General features: G+C 42.5%; 1 protein-coding gene across 9 annotated transcripts in view; it reads right to left on the bottom strand.

The window, feature by feature from the left end:
- The window catches only part of RALGAPA1 (Ral GTPase activating protein catalytic subunit alpha 1), a 678,446-nt gene that overhangs the window by 374,509 nt on the left and 280,617 nt on the right, over positions 1-23,320 (bottom strand). For 8 of the 9 annotated variants that reach the window (XM_033952521.1, XM_033952520.1, XM_033952526.1 and 5 more), the window contains 4 exons: positions 19,838-19,896; positions 16,658-16,766; positions 9,283-9,393; positions 9,071-9,139 (listed from right to left, as the gene is read on the bottom strand). In XM_033952521.1, the coding sequence (XP_033808412.1) occupies positions 9,071-9,139; positions 9,283-9,393; positions 16,658-16,766; positions 19,838-19,896 (348 nt within the window). The remainder of the gene's footprint in view (positions 1-9,070; positions 9,140-9,282; positions 9,394-16,657; positions 16,767-19,837; positions 19,897-23,320) is intronic. The other variant, XM_033952524.1, reaches the window with a different exon arrangement.

Here is a 23,320-nt window from a genome sequence, read left to right as displayed (position 1 = left end):
TTACCACATCCACTGTAAAACTTAGTAAAGGTATGTAGAGTGTATCATATAGCTGTCCTACAAATCTCTGGCAGTACCATCTTGTACTCCAACAACGAAGACAACGCATTTCTGGTGTAACTGTGCTTTTAAGGAAATGGGAGAATGTTTACCATATACAATGTAAGCAGAAAAAACAGTTGCCCGTATTCATCCAGTCTTCCTCTTTGATTCAGACCCGTTAGAACAAAGAGATGATCTGAAAGTTGGAAGTTATTTGTCGCTTCCAGGTAACAAATGAGTACCCTTCTGACATCTAGCAACAGAAGTATTTTGCTTTGTGTTTTTACATCTGTGGCCTGAAATGCCAGCAGTTGGACTTCCTGATTCACATGGCATGCCAATACCACCTTCGGGAAGAAGGAGTGAACCATACATAGAAACATTCCTGTATCCATGATTCGGAGGAATTGCTTCCTGCAGGACAAGGCCTAGAGTTCCAAGATCCTTTGTGCTGAGACGATCACCACAAAAAAACATCTTTATAGTGAGATCTGACAGCATAGCCTCCTGTAAAAGCTCATACGGGGCTCAACTCAAGGCCCTCAACGCGAGGTTAAGGTTCCAGGACGGACACAATCGCACTGCTCCCCTTTCAAAAACGTAGAACTATCCGGATGAGAGGCCAAAGGAACTCTCTCTAAATGAGCTTGAAAACATGTCACACTAGCTACCTGGACCTTTAAGGAACTAACTGCAGAGCTCTTCTCCAGACCTTCCTGAAGGAATGAAAGGCTCACTGCTATAAGGGCCCTTAACTACTCTATCTGTTGCCCTGAACACCAGTGTTGAAATACTTTCCAGGCTTTCACATAAACCACAACTGTTGCTAGTTGGAATAGAGTGTGGCTATGACCACCCCATTTTGCCTTAAGGCTGCATGCTCAAGAGCCATGCCATAAGTCCAAAGAGTTCCTGATTCTCTAGGGCGATTAGACCCCGTGAGAGCAGAGTCAGATAGAAGGAGAGTTTCTGGTCTCTTTGTAGCCTGACTAGATCTGTGCACCATGGACAACGCGGCCAATTTGGAGCCACGAGGATCACCAGCCCTCGATGTGTCACTATTTTTCAAATGAATCGGCCTGTCATTGGCCAAGATGGGAACACTGATCTTGTGATTGTGAGCAGGTTGAATGTCAGGCTGAACAATCTTGTTGAATGCAACCTGGGACAAGGACCACTCCCCCGGATCCAGTGTCTGCCGACTGAAAAAATTGATGTGAACATTGTTCACTCCTGCTACATGCACTGCCAAGATGGCTAGTGATTCTCTGCCCAGCAAAATAACATCTGGGCCTCTAGTTTTAGCAGTGCACTCTTGGTGCCTCCTTGCCTGTTGATATAAGCTACAGCTGTGGCATTGTCTGAGAAGGTTGTGACTGCTTTCCCTTCCAGGGTCTCCTGGAAGGCCTTTAACACCATGGTTCTCTGTTCCAATCTATTTATGGACCATTTTCTCTGCAAAGGCTCCCAGTGGACCTGGGCCAGGTAGCCATCACAATGACCTCCCCAGCCATAAAGGTTGACATCTGTGGTCAGATCACCCACATTGCTACGCAGAGAGGCAATCCTTTCGACAGGGAGTCTCTGATTTGGCCCAGATGCCTAAGACTCTGCCCAAGGGGTGGGGCTTGAGGCATCTGAGCCAATGTGGGCCTTAGGCCCCTCCTCATGCATCAAATGATGCATGGAGAGGGGCCTAAGTCCTGCATTGCAGACAGCGGTGGCCGGTGGAGGGACTCCTCCTGCTCCCAACTAAAGGTAACAGGGAGGAGGAGGGGCAAGGGTGTCCTCCATTGGCAGGAGGGAGTGGGCATCCCTGCTGCCATCATTTGCAGTGGCGGTGTCTGGTGGCAGGAAGGAGTGGGCATCCCTCCTGCCATATTTAATAGTTCATCTTCAGTGGCGGCAGGGGGCGTCTGGTGGCAGGAGGGAGAGGGCATCCCTCCTGCTATATTTAATAGTTCGTCAGCGGGGGGCGTCTGGTGACAGGATGTAGTGGGCATCCCTCCTGCCATTTGTTGGTGTTGGCAGCAGGCGTCTGAAAGCAGGGAGTGGGCATCCCTCCTGCCATAAGTTTGGTGGCGGCAGAAGGGAGTGGGCATCCCTCCTGCCATTTTTTTTTGTTTGGAGAGGGAGGGAGGGGGCTTTGTCGTGGGTCGTTGGGGAAGGCTTTTCATTTTTTTTTATTGGGCAGATATTTTGTATCTGTAATACAGTGGTGCCTCGCATAACGGACGCCTCGCACAGCGAACGCTGCGCACAACGAACTTTATGTCTTGATCCGTACAACGAACTTCGTTTCACACAACGAAGTCGCCCGAGCTGCATCCTTCCGCGCAGGCACTGCGCTTAACTGCCCTCTCTCCGCCTGGCTCCCTCTTGCCCCCCCGACTCCCCGACACAATCGGGGCAAAAAGGAGCCCAAGCCCTCTTGCCCCGCCGATTCCCCAACTCCCCACACAATATCGGGCCAGGAGGGAGCCCAAGTCCTCCTGGCCACGGCGACCCCCTAACCCCACCCTGCACTACATTACGGGCAGGAGGGATCCCAGGCCCTCCTGCCCTCGACGCAAACCCCCCTCCCCCCAACGACCGCCCCCCCCAAGAACCTCCGACCGCCCCCCCAGCCGACCCGCGACCCCCCTGGCCGACCCCCACCCCCCTTCCCCGTACCTTTCTGTAGTTGGCCGGACAGACGGGAGCCAAACCCGCCTGTCCGGCAGGCAGCCAACGACGGAATGAGGCCGGATTGGCCCATCCGTCCCAAAGCTCCGCCTACTGGTGGGGCCTAAGGCGCCTGGGCCAATCAGAATAGGCCAATCCAATAGGGCCAATCCCTCCTGGGGGCGGGGCCTGAGGCACATGGGCCCAACCCGACCATGTGCCTCAGGCCCTGCCCCCAGGAGGGACCTAAGGCTCCCGGGCCTATTCTGATTGGCCCAGGCGCCTTAGGCCCCACCAGTAGGCGGAGCTTTGGGACGGATGGGCCAATCCGGCCTCATTCCGTCGTTGGCTGCCTGCCGGACAGGCGGGTTTGGCTCCCGTCTGTCCGGCCAACTACAGAAAGGTACGGGGAAGGGGGGTGGGGGTGTCGTGGGGGTCGGCCAGGGGGGTCGCGGGTCGGCTGGGGGGGCGGTCGGAGGTTCTTAGGGGGGCGGTCGTTGGGGGGAGGGGGGTTTGCGTCGAGGGCAGGAGGGCCTGGGATCCCTCCTGCCCGTAATGTAGTGCGGGGTGGGGTTAGGGGGTCGCCGTGGCCAGGAGGATTTAGGCTCCCTCCTGGCCCGAACAACTAGGGGGGGGGGGGGTCGCCAGGGCCAGGAGGACTTACCGTAAGCACCGTAAGGAGGTAAAGAAGGAGATGTTAGGGCATGTAAAGTAAGGGCATGTAAACAGTACCCGGCGTATAAGACGACCCCTGACTTTGGGGAGGATTTTAAGGTACTGAAAAGTCGTCTTATACGCCGGCAAATACGGTATGTTTTTAGATGTATCTAAATAAAAATAATAACAAAAAATTTATCTTTTTTTATGTCATCTTAGCATATTTTATGCTACAGAACGAATTATTTTTTTTAACATGTATTGTTATGGGAAAACGCGTTTCACATAACGAACTTTTCGCATAACAAACTTGCTCCTGGAACCAATTAAGTTCGTTGTGTGAGGCACCACTGTACTCACAAAACATCTGTGCCATTAAAAAAAAAAAACCCGGCAGAAGCCCTGATAGCAGTGACAGGAGGCTGCTTCTCCTGTCACTACTGTGAGGGCTCTGCGCATGTCTCAATCACTCACTGAGCAATTTAGTCAGTGAATTTTCATGCAAATGATTTGCAGCCAGAGAATCAGCCAACATCAATTGAGTCGCTATCTTTAGTGGATCTAGGACTATATATCCTGAGTGATCCAGTAGCCTGCATCACTGCTTGCCATTGTAGTAAAGATAACATCCTGAAAAATTCTGCATGCACACAAAAAGTTTAATTTCTATGCAAAAAAAAGTATAATCTGCATGGTCTGTTTGTCAGAATTACAAAGCAGTCATTGTTTTTGGATGATGACAAATTTAAAATACAAATCAGAAACATGATTACCAACAATTGCTAAGGGCTCCTTTTACAAAACCACGCTAGTGGTTTTAGCGTGCGTTAAACGAAAATCTACCGCCTGCTCAAAAGGAGGCGGTAGCGGCTAACACTTACGGCAATTTAGCGCACACTATTCCGCGCGTTAAGGCCCTAGCGTGGCTTTGTAAAAGGAGCTCTAAATGTTGCCTCTTTTGTGCAGAATTTTTATTAAAAACTTCATTAATTCAGTTATTTTTTTGATTCTTAAATATATTTGGTAGATTATCATGTGTGTGATTACCATAAGGCAATGTAATGGCAATTTTGTCGTTCATCTCAAGTAGGTCCTCTGCTTATGCAGAAAAATGTTTGCTCACATCTAGTCGGTCCTTAGAGGGAACATAGCTAGTGACCTTTCAGTCTGAAGCTGTCAAGGATATCTTGAAACTAATTTTTTTCTAAGAGATTAGTACCCTTTTGTGATCAATGTAAATTTATATTTCCTGATATGACCAAGCAAACACTACTCTATAGAAGACAATTCTTATGGCTGAAGCCTAAAGTTTTAGCTGTTGAAGCTACTTTTTTTCATCAGGTTTCCATGTAGATGCATGGTTACATATGAAAAAAAAACAGATTTTTTTCAGTTTCAACTCATTTGGAATCTTTTCTTTAAAATAAAGCTGTTTTACAAAGTACTGTTGCATGAAAGAGATTCATTTCTTATCTTGCTAATATCTTTTCTAGTAGATAGGCATGTCATTCTGGATGGAAGGGTAATATTCCAGTACTCGCAAGCTGTGCAGAAGGAATCCACTCTAACTTTTGAATCCCTCCTACTTCACCAGAGAGCTCTACTGCCCCTTCAGTTTGTTCCAAACCAGGTGATAGCCCCTTCAAGAAACACATGTGAAGGATAGGAAAACTCCCTGAAGAACAATTCTGTTTTGCTCTGAAATAACTACTGCAAATCAACAGTAAACGATGTCATTGTGAAAGAAATAAAAACTAATGGAGTAAACAAAGATGAGTTTATTGGGTAATTCAATTTGACTCAACACAATTCATGTTTTGGCCAAAGGGCTTGCATCAGGAGTCAATGATGTAGGATTGATTGGTGAAAAGCCAAATTGGGGTTTTTTGACAATCCAAACACTATAAAATGATCCAATCATCTCTGTAAATTTCCACAATGAAGAATAAGGATATATTTGTGAGCAAGTAAGAACCACCCCTGATGGGGACTGGCCAAACCAGTGCAAAGAAAGGCCAGTCAGGTGTCCCTGGCCTCTAGAGAGCAATGACCAAAATCGTGGAAGCATTAAAGGAACTGTTACAGGCTTATGAAGGAGCCTCTGGGAAGCATGTTCAAGACATCACCGTAAAATATGCAGAGGAAAGAGAACCTATCAGCTTGATGTTGGTGACTCACCCGGAGCCTGTATCAGATCAGGGTCATCTGGAGGTGCACTCCCACCATTGCTCACTCCTGGGAGAAGAGGAGTGACCAGAGGACCCTGTGATGTTAGTCCTACAGTGGCGAACAACCCCCAGAAAATACAAGATAAGGGACAATGACTACTATGAGTTCCACGGATTGGATCCCAAGGAAGCTGCAGTATCGCCAGAGACGACGGCAGCGAAGTCAGAGGCTAGGGTTCCGGAACAGATGGACAGTCCAGTCTGAAACTTGCAAGGCCACTGGCATGATGGGGCCCAGTGCTTCAAATGCCCTGTTGACTTGAGTATGAGTGCAGTGTGGTTTGGTATGTGAACGTTGTGGCTGTAGCCCTGGGGTGGTCCTGGGAGTTCCCATTGAAGGTTAAGGGTCCTAGGAGCCCTAGGAGAGTATTACCCTCTACCCTTGGGGAAGGACCCCTGGTGATAGCAGGCGCTCACTCTATTAGGGTTGAGCTGAGGGAGACGGTATGTGACAGATTCAGAATCTCTCCCAGACTGCAGTTATGCTACTGGGCAGCAGAAGGTATTAAACAATTAGGAGAAAACTACAGATCCCAGAATGCCCTGAGCTTTGAAGCTCACTGCCAAGTCACAAGGCGGGACTCAGACAGGGAGGCGTACTTCTGCCCTAGACCAGAATCAGTCAGGGAGGTCCCTAAGAAAGAGAGCTCCCGGGTTCCCTAGAGATAGGCTAAGGCAGAGCCTTTGGGACTCAGAAGGGTGCCTTTGAGTGAAGTAGCTTGGCTGAGGTAAGCCAACCCCTTTTGTATTTTTTTTTGTGCGAGGCAAACATAATAAAAAGAAAGATTTTTGTTCATGTGAAATTGTGACCTGACCATATTTGTATCTGCTGATCTGTCCTGGAAGTCTGGGCCAGCCTGCCACACCAGGCTAGTATGTTACAGAGTATAAAGATATAAATGCAATAAACTACAAAGAGGTATCAAATAAGTGCCTTTTGCCTTCTTAATCTCGTTATAAAATTATCCTCCTACTGAGGTACTGGGAAAAAAATTATATTAGATGAGTCCAAATCAGGGTACAAAAGTTTTCTTACAAAGTACTTCAAAAGAATTAAATCCTCCAAAACTATTTTTTCAATTACCACCAAGGCCTTTACCAGGCCAAGGAGGCTATTCTGTTTAGTAACTATTTGTCAGCTTTCCCATCATTAGCAGCACAGTTAGACTTATATGAGGGGTTGTGTAAGTGACTTATCAAGCATTTCCAAGTTGTAGTTGCCCTAATTAATGAGCTAGATAGGAACCCAGCAGTACACATTAGGTAACCATGTGGATAAGTGTGCTGTGAATATAAGGTGTATATCAATGCTAGATAGGAACCAGCGCTGATCTGTTTCTAGGCATATGTTTAAGCAGAAGTTAACATAGAAAAGGGAGGACCAATGCATCATGAAAATAGCTCAGATTTGAATCACTGGACGATTCCACATTGGGGGAATGGTTAAAAAGGTGATTTTATAAAAGCAGCCCACATGACTTTGATCTAGCTTCAACACTACTCCCAGTTAGCAAGTACTTCTCTCCCAGAGCCATGAAGTCACTTTTGATACGTTCGCAGGAGTACCTGGCAGTATCATTAGTGCCAATGTGGATGAGTAGCATTGGATAATTATTTATTTATTCATTCAATGGGGGATTAAGTGAATTGCCCAAGGTCACAAGGAGCAGCATGGGTTTTGAACCCACAACTTCAGGGTGCTAAGGCTGTAGCTCTTACCACTGTGCCACACAGTTATCAGGCTTGATGAGTCTTGGCAATTTCTCTGTAACATCTTGGAATTTGGCACCAGGCAGACAGCATACCTTCCGGGACATCATGTCTGGTCTGCAGATGGACACTTCTGTACCTTTCCCTCAGTAGGAAATTGCCAACCACCATTACCTTAAGCCTCCTAGTGGTCATGGATCCAGCAATTTTTGGAATTTCAAGCTTTGGTCCTTTCTCTCCCTGAGATGCTCTCATCTCCTCCACTTCCAGGGCAGCAAACCGGTTCTTCAGTTCAAGGGCGGGTGGAGTCACAGTACAAATCTTGCAGGGTTCTGTAATCTGAGTCCAGCTTTTTTCCCTCAGCACAGCCTCTTCTTCCCCACCGTTGGAAATCTTTGATGTCTCATGAACCATTTCATTGATGTACCTCTCATTCTCACAGATGCTTCTCAGTCTTGCCATCTTCTTTCTCAGTTCCTTTATGAGAGATTCAAGTTGAAGACAGCTTGCACATAGAACACTTCCTCTGCCGGGGTAACATTTTCTGTCTGCACAGACAGAAGCTGTAACCTGAGCAGCAGCTTTGGCGACACAATGTTTCCCAGCTATAGTGTGGTTGTAGAAGTACTTACACCTGGAGGAAAAAAGAAAGAACAGAAAAAAATCCTACCAAAGCTATGCCCTGTTCCTGGTTGGCTGAAGAGGCAAAAAAGCTCCGCTTTGGAATAGGTGGGTGGGAAGTAATTAATTTCAAGGGTCACATTTGGAGTCTGAAAGTCTAAGAGTCCTCAGAGTTCAGTCTCAAATTAAGAGGCTGAAATCAGCCAGAGGTCTCTCCTCAAGGAACACTTTTCAGTTAGGGTGAGAGGATTCACACCCCTATGAAGTACAGCATGCGTGGCCTGACTTAAGAATTTCCCAGGCCTCTCTCCCAGTTACTACTCCTCAAAATCTCGCATAAGGTCCTGAACAGATCCAAAGAAGCCTTTTAGTCAACAGCTCTCTTTCCTCAAGCAAATATATGCAAATTATATATATCTTTAATGTTGAGTCTCTACAACTTTCTCTTAGAACCAGGCTTACTGAGGGTTAGACACTAGGCCAGCATTTCTCCCCATAAGGGTCACCTGTGGAGTCCGATCTCTAAGAAAGTCCTCAGATGAATAATGGGCTGGCTCACTGGTTCAGTGTGAAGAAAATAGGTTGATTCTTTGATCAGGTCTTAAATTTCAAAGCCTGGTGATGCTGTGCAGATAAAATCATTAGCCTTGGACGAGGGAGCTCTAGTTTCCATTCAGTGGTGACATTTAGCTAGATTTAGAGCCTAAGAATGCAGATCCCAGAAGCAGCCCTGGTGAGTAGACTACAGCTGAAAAATGCTGCTGCAGTGCCTTTGCTGACTTGAGAGTGGATATAAATAGGGAAAGATCCAAGAAAAGTTCTGAATTATAGTTTATGGTGTTGAATCCAGCTCCAGTTCTGATTGAGTTTCACACTCAAAGGAGAAGGAAATGCCAGACTCAAAATATATACATTTTTGAAAGCTAGGTAATGTATTAAAGTATACTACTTAAATTCTTTCTGCATGGATATAATATATATGCTTTGGAGTTCACCTCTCAGAACACCTTGTCTTTGAGACAGAACATCTTAATTCTCATGATGGGATATTATCACAGTAGAACCTTACAGTTCTCAAACTACAATGTACCTATATCCAAGCATGACCTCTAGTGGTACAAAGTGCCTATATTAGACACTTTACTCACCCTTTTATCCTGTTCATAGGAGGAAGTCTCGGTACTAGGTAACAGGTAAGTGACTGTTGCAATCAAGATCTGTGGACAACCAAATACTGATATTTCAATTTCATTATTCTTACAGAAATTCATTTGGAAGCACATATTTAAGCATAAAACTTAATGGAATTGTGTATTTAGAGACATGCACTGCAAGCTGCAGCCAATACCAAGTAACTTACTTCAATGATTTTTAAGGGTGATTTTGCTTGATAGGTTTGAAGTCTATCCACATAACTAATCAACATGCTGAGCACACTGCAAGCAACCTGGGCAACAGTTTTGTTGGGAAACTAAAAAAAAATAGTAGAAAAGACAAAGAGCAAACTCTTATTTAAACCAAGAGCAAAAGAAAAAACAAAAACCTAACAGTTTTATTTATAATTTATATGACACTAGTTTGCTCAAAGTAGCATATGGCTGGCAGTCTGTTGCAGAAGTAGAACTAATGCTCCTCAGAAACATCCTGTTGTCACAAGAGTTGAATAAGAAACATAGAAAGTTCAAGCTTGGAAGAAAACTTCCATCTAAACTTCAGCTAGCACTGCCCCAGAAAAGCAAGAGATTCCTGAACATTGTATATTTCTTACTATGTTGCCTTCCTTGTGCAATTTCATTGTGTGAAAATTTGTTTTAAATAGCCTATCTTGTATTTTCGTCTGGCATCATTTTTAATTTCAAAGAGATTTATCTCAACTACAAAAATGTCATTAGGTCAGTTGCTTCTTTTGATAAATGACTAGGGCTGCTGTGCCTAACTTTAGGTTTCTAGATTTACTGGGTTCTTAAATTCAGGAATCTAAAAAGTGGACAGATATAGGTATTTTGTGGGCAGGAGAGGGGGGGGTAAGTTTAATACCGATTTTCACCTGGCTTAGGATTCTTAAGCAAGATAAACTGCAGTTCTAAATTTAGATACATTTTTTGCTGAAAACCTAGGTTCCTAACTTTGGCTGAGAACAGGCACTTAACTTGTACTCAATGTGTAGCTTAATGATTAGAGCAACAGGCTGAGAACCAGGGAACCCAAGTTCAAATCACATTGATCCTCTTGATTTGGGCAATTCACCATCCATTGCCTCAGAAAGATACAAACTTGGATTTTAAGCCCTCCAGGGACAGGAAAAATACCTGGCCTTGAACTACTAATAAAAAGTTAAACTACATTGGAACCTTTTAGTGGTTAGAGATATTGATTCTGAAACAAGTTCAAATTCCACTTTTCTTATTGACATGCTTTGTGACTTTGTGCAAGTCACATCACACCCTGCTACGTTTAGTACAGTTAAATAGTAATCCAATTCATGCAGGGAAATAATTTATATCTGTGCATGTAACTCACCTTTATCCTGGATCTGTATAATGCAAGTAATAATTCTCAAATCCAAAACCTTATGGCCTAGATTGTATAAATGGCACTGTTGTTGGTAGCCACCTTAAAAACGGCCACCAATCATGTGTCAATCACGCAACAGCACCTTTTAGAGAATCATGCCTTTGGGCAAGGTAGGCACTAGAATTTAGGCCAGAGTTTTCAAAGTCTACATTTCTGGCACCTACCTTTAACGTGACTCTCACCTAAAGAGGTGTTTTATGGCACCTAACGCCACTTCTGGCGCCCAACGCCAGTTCTGGCCTACTGTAGCCTGTTCATTATATACGATCATACCACAATATGAAGCTTTGTCGACCATTGAAAGATCTTTGGAAAACAGACCTCGACCTCATAAGATACCCACTGAGTTTATTGTACAACTGGAAAAAATCATGATAGAGGAGAGTTTTTTTCTGTTTGAAAATGAATTATTTCACCAGGTATCAGGTATAGCCATGGAGATAACGATGACCCCATCGGTAGCCAATCTTTTCATGGCAGAGTTTGAAATACAATGGGTATATTCATCTCAATATTATTCAGAGGTAGTCATATGGACCAGGTATATTGATGATATTTTCTGCATATGGAAGAACACAGAAGAAAAATTTGAAGACTTCATTGGATACCTGAATAATTGCCATTCTAAAGTATGATTAAGATGAAATATCATTTTTGGATGTTCTGGTTAAGAAACAAGATACAAACATAACAACAATAGTGTATAAAAAGACTACAGATAAGAATTCAATGCTACTCTATTCTAGCTTTCATCCAAGGCCGTTAAAAAAACGGACTACCATTCTCCCAATTTTTACAACTAAGACGTATATGTTCATCTACAGATGATTATAAAATATAAGGGATAGAGCTGAAAGCTAAGTATAAAGCAAGAGATTATCCAGCATGTATAATAAAATCTGCATACAAAGAGCTCTGGTCAATGATAGAAATTGGCTGTTGAATTCAAAAACAGATGCTACAAAACAAGATGATTGTGTCACCTGTGTGCTTACATATTCTCAGAATAGCTGGTATACCTACCGCACAGACATTAAGAAAATATTGGAACATCTTGAATATAGGGGGTACCTTTAAAGATAAATCATTACAAATTGCCTATTGCAGAAATAAGAATTTAAAGGAGTTGCTTTGTCCATCAATGCTCCTGGAAGAAACTCTACTGTTACCAAAAGAAGAAGTAGGGCACAGTAGTTGTGGTAATAGCCAGATGTGCACTCAAATGGAATGCACTAATATTTTGTGAAACCAGGTGTCAATAAGTACGATTTACTCCAGAAAACAAATTGTAAGTCAGAGGGGGTGATATACGGAATAAAATGCCCCTGCAATCTTATGTATATTGGACAAACATCTCGGAGGTTGAACATTAGATTAACAGAACATAAGAGTAATATAAAAAAGGCTGGTAGTTGGAGCTCCAATGGTAAACCACTGTGTGGATAAATGCCATGAATTTGAGTCTTTAAAGATATTGGTTTTGGAACAAGTAATGAGGGGGAGGAGAGGCAGGGAATTTAGTAGATATTTGGCTCAAAAAGAATAAAAATGGATTTTTAAATTAAATATTACTACACCATTCAGACTGAATAGTAATATCGAATGGCAACATTTTTATTAAAAAGTATGCTGAATGGATATAGTAGGATTTACTCGATTTTGATTGGCTTGACGTCATCACCAGCCATTTAAAAGGGAGGAAAAAGACGACAACGCCATCTTTGCACTTGATATGAGAAAGACTGTAGATTTGTAAGGAGAAAAAGAAGATATGAGGAGTTGTTAACTATATTGTTAACCTAAAACTGAAAACTAGGATTTAGTAACTGGGTGAATTAACTATATGTTTTTTAGAAATATTGCCGTTCGAGCAAAACAACCCTGAGGCAGTGGTTAAAAAACTTTTAAACATGAAACACAGGCTGCATTGGGAAAAATAGAAGCGGCTGGTTGGTGCTTTAAGAGAAACTCAAGTGGCCAAAAAGTGAAAGCTGAAAATATTGCAGATAAGTACCGCTATTAAATATGAAGAGTGAGATAAAGTACTTATAAATATCTGAAGTGCTTCTCATAGAAAATAATATTATGCCGCCAACTGGGCTTAAAGAAAAATCATAGGTGGGCAAGCTGTGTGGATTTTCATTGATGCATGAATAATTAAAGAACTGTGGACGAAATAAAACTATATATGAATATGAACATGAACTTTTAGAACAAAGTAAATCTCCAAATTTAAAAAGATTATGTACTGAGATAGACTATGAAAAAAATCAACATGAAAGAATGAATTGCAGTGGTACAATACCTATGATTGGATGAAATTTCTTTTGTGAACAGTTATAGAAGGAAACAACTTTTTATAAAGATAGATTTAGAGAATGAATTAAATTATTATTAACTTAAATTAAATAAGAGGGGAAGGTGGATAATAGCCAGTGATTGATATCCAGAGCGTATGAAAACATTTGATGTTATAAACGCTCTAAGGGCTCCTTTTACGAAGCCGCGTTAGCGGCTTTATCGCACGCACATTTTTAGCGTGCGCTAACCCCCGCTCTAGCCGAAAAACTACCGCCTGCTCAAGAGGTACCGCCTGCTCAAGAGGTAGCGACTAGCGCAGCTGGCAAATTAGCGTGCGCTATTAGGCACGTTAAACCGCTAACACGGCTTCGTGAAAGGAGCCCTAAGTGAGGCATTTTTCCACCTAGTATTAATGGTATGATAAACAAATAATTAAATAATTAATTTTATGATGAGCTAATTAATATTATTAAGACTCAATGGAAAAGTAGTAATGCTTTACAGTTTCTACTTTAGTGTTAGGCATCGCAAAGCGCCTCCATAGGTACGATTCCAGCCTAAGTTAAGGCCCCTTTTATAGAATATGGGCCTAAACGTAGGTACTCAGCATTTTCTGAATATTTGCTTTTATAATAACTCATGAAAGTAAAAATCAAAGGGCCTATATGTTCTGTGAGCTGAGGTGAAATTTGGACTATGGATCAGGTCCACCTTTCCATTTATCCTTGCAATGCTACTGCTGAGAATACTAGCAGATTGAGGATGAAGAAAATACTTCTATTTATTAAGATTTCACCATCAATTAAAAGGGGGAAGGGACTGGATATGCCGACTATCTGTGATTACAAAGTGGTTTTTAGGTACTTATTTTGTACCCAGGGCATTGGAAGGTTAAGTGACTTGCTCAGAGTCACAAGGAGCTGCAATGGGAATTGAACCCAGTTTCCCAGGCTGCTACATTAACTACTAGGCTACTCTTCCACCTAGCCCATTCTGGATCCATGCAGTCAAGATTAGGCAAAGCAGTTTTATTATCATTACATTACATTAGGGATTTCTATTCCTAGATATTTCTAGCCTAGATATGAAAATGCAAATGACAAACATTTGGTGAAAATCTTTGACACCCGAGGTCCCTGGCTTTGAGTTTGATCTTATACATGGATATCTCTGACTGTATTAATATAGGATGCAGTAGATGTAGCCATCTCATGCTTACATATAAATATTTTAACTATCAGGAATAAATCAATACCACATATCATAATGACTCATTCAGCTATCCTTGTGGCATCTCTGCTGAAAATTACAGATGCTGTTCAGTTGATACCTCAGTAATATACAAGGCAAAACTACAACCCAAATCATGGAAATATTTCAAAAAGCAGTTTGCCCATCAACTTATGTCATGATATATTCCAGTGTTCTTCAACCTTTTTACACCCATGGACCGGCAGAAATAAAAGAATTATTTTGTGGACCGGCAAACTACTAGGACTAAAATTTAAAAATCCCGTTTACGCCCCATCTCCACGAGCTTGGTCCCCGCAAACCATCTGATCCCATCTGCACAAGCCGCAATTATGATTTTATATTGAACGTATTTTATTAAAGTATAAAAAGAAACAATATTCTGAACAATTGTTTAAGTTTAAGTTTATTAGGATTTTATATACCGCCTATCAAGGTTTTCTAAGCGGTTTTACAATCAGATACTCAAGCATTTTCCCTGTCTGTCCCGGTGGGCTCACAATCTATCTAACGTACCTGGGGCTGTGGAGGATTAAGTGACTTGCCCAGGGTCACAAGGAGCAGCACAGGGTTTGAACCCACAACCCCAGGGTGCTGAGGCTGTAGCTTCAACCACCGCGCCACACACTGTGATTTTATAAATACAAATATACAGAGCACGGACCAACAAAACCCCTGTCTCCCCTCCCCTTCACATATATCCCCTCTACTATCAAGAAAACTGAACAAGCCAAGTTATTATAGAATGCTACATAGAAATATCATGCTAACAGAATACTGCAGTCCCCAGTTATGTCTCTAGCAGGATATATAATTCAAATCTGATATATTCTAATGACAAAATAGAAATAAAATTATTTTTTTCTACCTTTTGTTGTCTCTGGTTTCTGCTTTCATCTTCTTTTCACTCTTTTCCTTCCAGCATCTGCCCGTTCCATCCAATGTCTGCCCTCTCCCCATTCCATATGTATCTGACTTCTTTCTATGCCCATCTTCCTTGTCCATCCTCCTCTCTCCTTTTTACATCATTCATTCCAGCTTCACTGCCGTCTTCATTTTTATCTCTCCTACACCAGATCTAGCATCTTTATCCCTCTCTCATTTCTCTGCTGACCCCCTTTCCAGCATCAATGTCTCTCTACTTTCTCATTCCTCTCTCTCCCCTTTCTCTCATCTGATCTATCCATTCCACCCTGACCCCCTTCCCATCCTGTAATCTCCCTGCCAGCTGTTTCCTTCCTTTTTTCTTTCTCCCTACCCTCCTTCCTCTTTTCCTTCTCCCTTCCCTCCTCCCTCTATCCAACATTAACTCTCTTCCCATCCCTTTCCCTCCTCCCTCCCAGCAGCATCTCTCCTTCTTCTCCCTTCCCTCCTCCCTCTATCCAACATTAACTCTCTTCCCATCCCTTTCCCTCCTCCCCTCCCAACAGCATCTCTCCTTCTTCTCCCTTCCCTCCTCCCTCTATCCAACAGTAACTCTCTTCCCATCCCTTTCCCTCCTCCCCTCCCAGCAGCATCTCTCCTTCTTCTCCCTTCCCTCCTCCCTCTATCCAACATTAACTCTCTTCCCATCCCTTTCCCTCCTCCTCTCCCAGCAGCATCTCTCCTTCTTCTCCCTTCCCTCCTCCCTCTATCCAACATTAACTCTCTTCCCATCCCTTTCCCTCCTCCCCTCCCAGCAGCATCTCTCCTTCTTCTCCCTTCCCTCCTCCCTCTATCCAACATTAACTCTCTTCCCATCCCTTTCCCTCCTCCCCTCCCAGCAGCATCTCTCCTTCTTCTCCCTTCCCTCCTCCCTCTATCCAACATTAACTCTCTTCACATCCCTTTCCCTCCTCCCCTCCCAGCAGCATTTCTCCTTCTAACTCCCTTCAAGTCCAGTAACAGCTCTCCCTTTATCCAGCACCTTCCCAGCCTCCTACAGTGGCTTCCTCTCCTTCCAGCAGCTCTCAGTACTTGCCTGCAGGAAGTTGCCGGTAAATCACTGCCCTGGCAAATAGGAGAGCTGGTGGAAGGGGAGACAGCCACTGTGAAGGCTCCCCCAGGACCTTGTTCGCACACGCTGACCATCTCCCTCCACCTGCACCTGAATCTACAGCTCTCTCCGGTCTAATCGCAACTTCCCCGCGGCCCTCTTCAGCAACTCGGCAGGGGCGGCGATCAAGACACGCTGCCGACGTCGGGACCTTCACTCTCTGAGTCCCACCTATTTTGTTTCAACTTCCTGTTTCCGAATAGGCGAGACTCACAGAGGGAAGGCCCCGACGTTAGCAGCCTGTCTTGATCGCCTGAGGCTGGGAGGAACATTAGTTGGGAGGAACCGCAGTCGGCAAGAAATTTAACTGTCGACTTGATCTCGCCGGCCCTGTGCGGACTGGCAGAAATTTTCTGCTTGAAGAACTGTGATATATTCTATAGTCTATTCCATAATATGTGGTTCAGTGACTTGTCTTTTAGTTAACAGTATACTACACCCCTTTTAAAGAATTAAGAACTTCAAATATGTTTAGTCTACTGGCAGGTAAAGGCACTCCACCCTGACAATGTCTTTACTACAATGTGGGTAAAATGTAGGAAGCAATTTTCAAATAGTAAATTATTTCTCTTACCTTTAAAGATACACAGATCACATTGAGTGCTTCCTTAATCTGAGGATGGTGTGTTTCATGGACCAGTTCTTCACAAAGCCAAATACCAAGGCTACATAATGCAACACAGCTGCAAAACAATATTAAACAGGCATACCTATCTGGTTAATTCATAGTCAGGTAAATGTAGTAAAAAAATATTTGACAAAGTTTGGTTAAACATCTGCCAACTTAAGGATTGATTAGATATAGTATCAGAATGCAAAAAGAAACCAGACGACTGCATTGTACCTTGAAAGAAAGACCCGCATTTACAGAAAAATAGCTTTAAATTATTTTCCCAAAAGGAAGAACAGCATTGTTCAGTTGTGGCTAGCACAAGCTCCAGCAATCTGTCAGTTATATATCTCTGCTTCTCTAAATTACAGAATGGTTCAGACAATCAATGTAATACCTAGAGATCCTAGCAGCATCATACAGTCAGTTCCAATTATATGATTAATTTGTTTCAGTAAAAAAGTTATAATGCCATGTCTTAGTCATGCTGCCATAATTCACATGGAACATATTTTGGCTTAAGTGAAAGGCAAAGTTCCTTAAATGTAGCAGGTGTTCTCCGAGGACAGCAGGCATATATTCTTATATGTATGTGACATTCACGAGCCCAGTGTGAACTCTGCCATAGTGCAGTCACTTTAAATCTTTGAGGCAGTACCCCCACGGTGCATATGCAGGTTCCTTCTTGCAAGATGCTTGAACGCAGGGCCAGCAGTATAGTAGAAGAGCTAAGAAGCCAACTCTAGGCAAAGCGAGAAAAATATGAGAACATATACCTGCTGTCCTTGGAAAATACCTGCTACGGGTAAGTAACTTTACTTTCCCTGAGGACAAGCAGGCATAATATTCTCACAAGTGGGACCCTTTAGCTGCCAGGCTCATCATGTAAAATTCAAGTTGGTAATTAAGTAAAATATGAGCCTGGTGGGAAAAAGAGGCCAAAGTTGGCATTCAAGAATTAAAAAGATTTTTATAGACCTGCTTGTTCAAAACTGGCTATCCCATCTAGAATCTTGCTCCAGACATTAGGGAGCAGTGCAAATTTCTTTAAGACAGAGGAAAATAGGCTACTGAGGCAGCCATGACTCTCACATTATGGGACGTAACACAGACATGGAGGGTCGTATTGGTTCCAGTGTCTTTTTTCTGCTTTCTTTTCCGGGTTTTTTGGGGGGAGTTTTCTAATTTTCTATCCAGTGGCTGTTGTGCATTTGTTTTTTCTTTTCTCTCCTGTCTTATTCCATTCCATTCCTTCACTACACCTCTCTGTTATATTGATCTTTCCTTTTTTTCTTGTGTCTATCAACTTACATTTCACCCTCTCACCACCCCCTTTTTTATTTCAGCTATCAACTCTCCATTTCCTTTTCTCATACCTAAGTTCTCCCATTTCTCATCTCACTCCTTTCCTCATCTCCCATTCCCGTCCATCTTTCATCCGCTCATTAGCACATTTCTACCTCTGTACCTACTATCCTCCTCTCACTCATCTCCTTTCTACTCCACCCCATGATCCCACATGGTTCTACCATTTTCAGTATCTCCCTTCCTTCTCCCTCCTTCCATTCTTGTACCCAGCATTTCCTCTCCCTCCCAACCCCTCCACCTTAGCCCCATGGTGGGACATCTTGTCCCTTCCCCCCCACCCTCTCCTAGCATCTTTCTCTCTCATCTCTCTTCCCTCCTGTCCCCCTCATGATTCATTTTTCCTCCTCTATCATCATTCCCTCTCTTTCCTGCTGCTTTTTCCTCCCTTCCCCCACAACCAAAATCCAAGATCTACCTTCCTTCCCTCTCGTTCACTCCCCAGGTCCAACATTTTCCCCACTTCTATCCCTTCCTTCTTTCTATACGTAGGTCCAAGACCTTGCTCTTTTTTCTCCACTACCCCTACCATGCAGCATTTCTCCTTCCCTGCAACCCCCAGGTCCACCATCTCTCTCTTCCTCCTTCCCCTTCATCCCATTGTCTAATCTAATCAGTAGTTATATATTCCGCTATTTTCTGATTCAGAGTGGAATACAACAAGAAGAATCCTACATTAAGGGGAGCATTACATTATTGCACAAACAGATAAAATCTCAAGAATAACATTTATAAAAAAAAAGTAGGGTCTTTAAAACATTATGAAAAATAATATATATAATACAGTTGGAAACTAAAGTTTAAAGATAGTTACTTCGTGTAGCAATAAAATTAGCTTGAATACATAAAAGAAGTTTAATTATTTTAGAGCATTATCATATAAAGCCTCTTTTTTTTCCTCTCCCCTCTATTCACGGGTCCATCATTTCTTCCTCCAGTCTCTTCCTCCCACCCCAGGACCAGCATTTCACCTCACATCTCCCTCCACCCAGTCTATTTTAAAACATCTCGAAGGGGCCCCCACTGTCTAGCATATTTTCTCTTTCCCCTCACTTTTCCGATCTACCTCAACATGAATCTCTCTTCACAGTGTTGCTGGAGTAGCAGTGGTTCCGATAAGGTGTCTTCAGCTTTCCCAAAACTTTCTTTCTTCCACATTCTAACCCCCTTCAATAAAATTTCCTGTTTCCTCTTGGGTAGAATTCAGCAGAAAGAAAGCTACAGAACTGTTGCTGTGCCGGGGACTAATGTGAAGTGAAATTCACATTGAAATAAACTACAAAGGTGAGAGGAAATGAGGGAGACATCGGACTGTGGTGGAAAGGAGAAAAGATACCAGACCATGGGGCTCCCCTGGAGCTGTGAGGCTTGGGGCACTTGTCCTGTTTGTCCCTCCCTCCCCCACAGCCCTGCTGTTATGCTTCACAGTATCAAAATTTCTATGCTGCAGAAATATGAACTGCATTTCTCAAAGAAATATAAGTGCCATATTCTCTGTGGAACCCCCATATTCTGATCTAGCCCTTTTTCACACAGTATGGTTTTCACTGGCTTTCCCCCATGCAAAAATTGAGCCTATTCTGTAAAATTTTGGAGGATTTTGCACCCTTCCCTCCCACAAACATTCTTAACTTCTTATGTATAATTTTTTCCCCCCAAACTAAAACAATCTTATTACAGAAGAAATACAAAAATAATCTGGAACACTTTTCCTGTAAATCAGATTGCTCCATTTGTGTCTCAGGTCCTAAAGTTATTATCTCTCATCATTTAACTTACCGGGCTGGACCAGATGGCTCCTCCCTGGCAGAATTTAGAACAGTTTTGATGATTATTTCCTAAAAAAAGAGTGTAAGTTTTTAAAATCTGAGGTATACATCATAGGCATTTCTTTTATCTGTTAGACTTGGCCTATATTTAAAGTAAATTCAAGTTAATTGGGGGAGGAAGAAGTGATCTTACAGAAAGAGGTGTCTGGCCAAGTGTGCAGGATAAAATGTTTTCTGCTGTAGCAAAGATTGCTTCATGCTTAATGTAATTCTGAAATGCAAAATTCTGGAGAAAACCATGGCGGTCTTATAGTAAAAATATTATCATTAAAGGCAAGGTAAAAACCCTGTGAAACCATTAATTTATGTTTTTCTAAACAAACTACTTCTACAATTTTTTATTATTATTAACAAAATCACTCATACATTGTTGAATTAGACATAGCTTCACTTCTGTTTGCTTTAGTTATCGAGCCTTTTGCTCAATATATTATGAGAAAACGGGGGGGGGGGGGAGTGGCCAAGATGGCAGGGGGGAGTAGCCAAGATGGTGGTGTGACTGGTGTGCTGCAGGCGAGTTCTCGTTTGATTTTTCCTCGAACTATGCTTCACACGAAGCAGAAGGGCTCAGTTAGGTCAGGTCCTCCACCGACTGGAACTTCGATGCCTTTATGCCAGACTGTCCTGGACTTTGCCACCAGAACTCCTCTTTCTTCTGGACCACGAGGCTCACTGGAGCTCGTGCCCTGGGACTTGGACGCTACTCCTGAGCCGGAAATTTCACTCTAGCCTCCAAATCCCATAGTTCCTCCATGTCCCACGGATGACACGTCTGCGCTTCGGAGTGGCCCTTATACCGAGGTGGTTGCAGGTGACCCCCTCCATGGAGGATAGCGCAACGGAGATCGGAGTGGCTGATTTTGAAAATCAACTAGGGGCAGAAGTAATTTCACTGACCTCTGTGGAGGTAACCCTGCTTGACGTCTGGAAAGTGCTCCAGAGGTTGGAAGGAACTGTTCGAAAGACCTCTGATAAGACTTCAACACTGCTTAAAAAGGTAGACTCTTTAACTAAATCACTAGAAGATATAAAAACTGAAAACGAAAAAAGATTTGGGGTTCTTAACCAAGAAATAACTGCTCTAAAAGTTGTCAATGAAAGTTTAATTAAAGACAAATTGTCAATCCACAGGAAAATAGAGCAATGAGAAAATCACAATAGACGATTAAATTTAAGATTCTTAAATTTCCCAAAAGTATTGGAAATTTCCTCTGTTGAAATGTTTAGGAACTATCTTGAGCAAATACTGGGCTTCACTCCCGAAGCTATTCCTCCTTTAAATAAAATTTATTACTTGCCTGGTCCTAAAAAACAGATAGTGAGTGAAACACCAGGAACTATTCAACGTGTTATGGAACAACCACTTGATTTGGGAAATGTTTTGGAAATTATAGAAACAACTACACTGAAAATTGATGAGAGATCTACTTTACTTGCTTCATTTGTATTTCAGCAGGATCTTAATGCTGTATTCAAGTTATAGTTCCGCAAAGCTCAGACTCCTTTCATGGGTCAGCTTATTTGGGTTTATCCTGATGTCAATAAAGAGACACAAGAAAGGAGAAAATTATTTCTACTTATAAGGCAAGAGACGAAGGACTTGGAGGCTATTTTTCAATTGGCATATCCATGTAAATGCCTCATTAAATATTTGGGGACAAAATATATTTTCTTTGTTCCAGAACATCTCAGGAGCTTTCTAGACATGAAAAAGATCATCAAGGAATAAGTAGATTCTATTGTATATGAGAGGAGCAGTTTACGTTAAAACAAATTCTTGATTATTTTTTACTTTTTATTGTATTAAGTCCCTATGGTTCTTGTATTGGGGTCTAAGAATTATTGAATTTGTTTCACCTTAAAAATTATATAATTGTAAAATTTGTTCGCATTACCTGCACAAGTGTATTTCTTATTATGATTTTCAAATAAATAATTTTTTTTTTTAAAAAGGAGAAAATGGAGCATTCGTGATATGTCTGAATGGGGAGGAGTATAAGTTGTTGCTTTTTTGCGGATGACATTCTCGCTATTGTTGAGGGGTCAGTGGATTCTTTGAAAGCCCTACAGGAGCAGATGGGTACTTATGGTGCTCTTTCTGGATTTAAGGTGAATCTTTCCAAGACGGAGATTTTAAATATGTCAGTTCCGGAGATCTCTGGTTTACAGCAGGTGGGTGAAACGCCCTATTCGGTATTTAGGGATTCAATTGGGAGTGGATTGGTCTCAGTTATATGCTACCAATTATATACCCTTGGCGGCATCTATTACCAAGGATCTGGCACACTATTAAAAAAAAAAAAAAGAATCAGGCATAGCTCAACAATTCATAAACTACTATCAAAATTATATAATTCAGAAGTAACAGTCTCAGAACCTCTTTTTAAAGAATTTCATATTCAAATTCTCTCACTCTACAGTTGCAGATTCTCAAAATTCATAACAAAAAAAAAGAATTCACAACTAATGAGATTTCAGATGCAATGAAATTAATGCTAAAAAGCATTCTCCTACTATCTCTCCTGCCATCTTGCACCCTGCACACCTACTTTGGAGAAGTATCTGTCCCTTCAGGCCTGCTCACCTCATGAAGGCTTGCCCCCCGCCATCAAGACCTGACACCCCCCCCACCCGCCGTCAGCGATCCTGACCCTGACGTCAGACGAGGGGCGGGACCGAAGCAGAAAGAACGTGCCGCTGCAAGGATCACTATAGCACCAGCGATCCTGCAGGCTGCCGTATTAGCTTAAGCTTGTAAGAGCGAGGAAGCTAGGGAAACATTCAGGCTTTTCTGACTGACCCTCCCGCCTCAAGCAGGAGCAGCAGCGGACGGCCAGCAAGAGGCAGTGCTGCTGCTCCTGCTTTAGGAAGGCACAGGGGGAAGGGTCCAGCCATCGAATCGGGAGACTGATTTTTCTTAAAATTGAATCAATTTGAATCGATTCACCTGATTCGAATCGGTAAATCGATTTGAATCGTGAATCGGGCAGCACTACTACTGACACAGCACAATATTTTTTTTATTGTTCTTTGATTACAGAAGGACAGGTTGTTTCTTACCTGATACTCTTCTTTCCTTTAGTCCTACCAGACAAATCCAGAACCAATCGTTTCTGTCCATCAATCAGCAGATGAATTAAAAAAGTAATTATTTGTGACTTGCCCCTTAAGGGTATCATGCAGTCATAGAATGTTCAGCATTTTGAATAAGCAAGCAATAGAGGCCATGAACAAATTGCCAGTTGATACAGAATAGACAATAATAAATGTCACATCCTATATAATAAAATGCTAGCCGCGCATGCGCACTCAGACCTGCGTGATCTGTAATCCCTGATCAAGTTTCAAGTTTTAATTTATTTGATGTATCGCTTATTACAAACTAAGCGATTAACAAAATATAACAAACATTGTTAAATTATATATTATTGAA

Source organism: Geotrypetes seraphini, chromosome 7 (assembly GCF_902459505.1).
Source record: "Geotrypetes seraphini chromosome 7, aGeoSer1.1, whole genome shotgun sequence".
Lineage (NCBI taxonomy): Eukaryota > Metazoa > Chordata > Amphibia > Gymnophiona > Dermophiidae > Geotrypetes > Geotrypetes seraphini.
The sequence above is the reverse complement of the archived record's forward strand: the minus strand, read 5'-3'. Positions and strand labels throughout refer to the sequence as shown.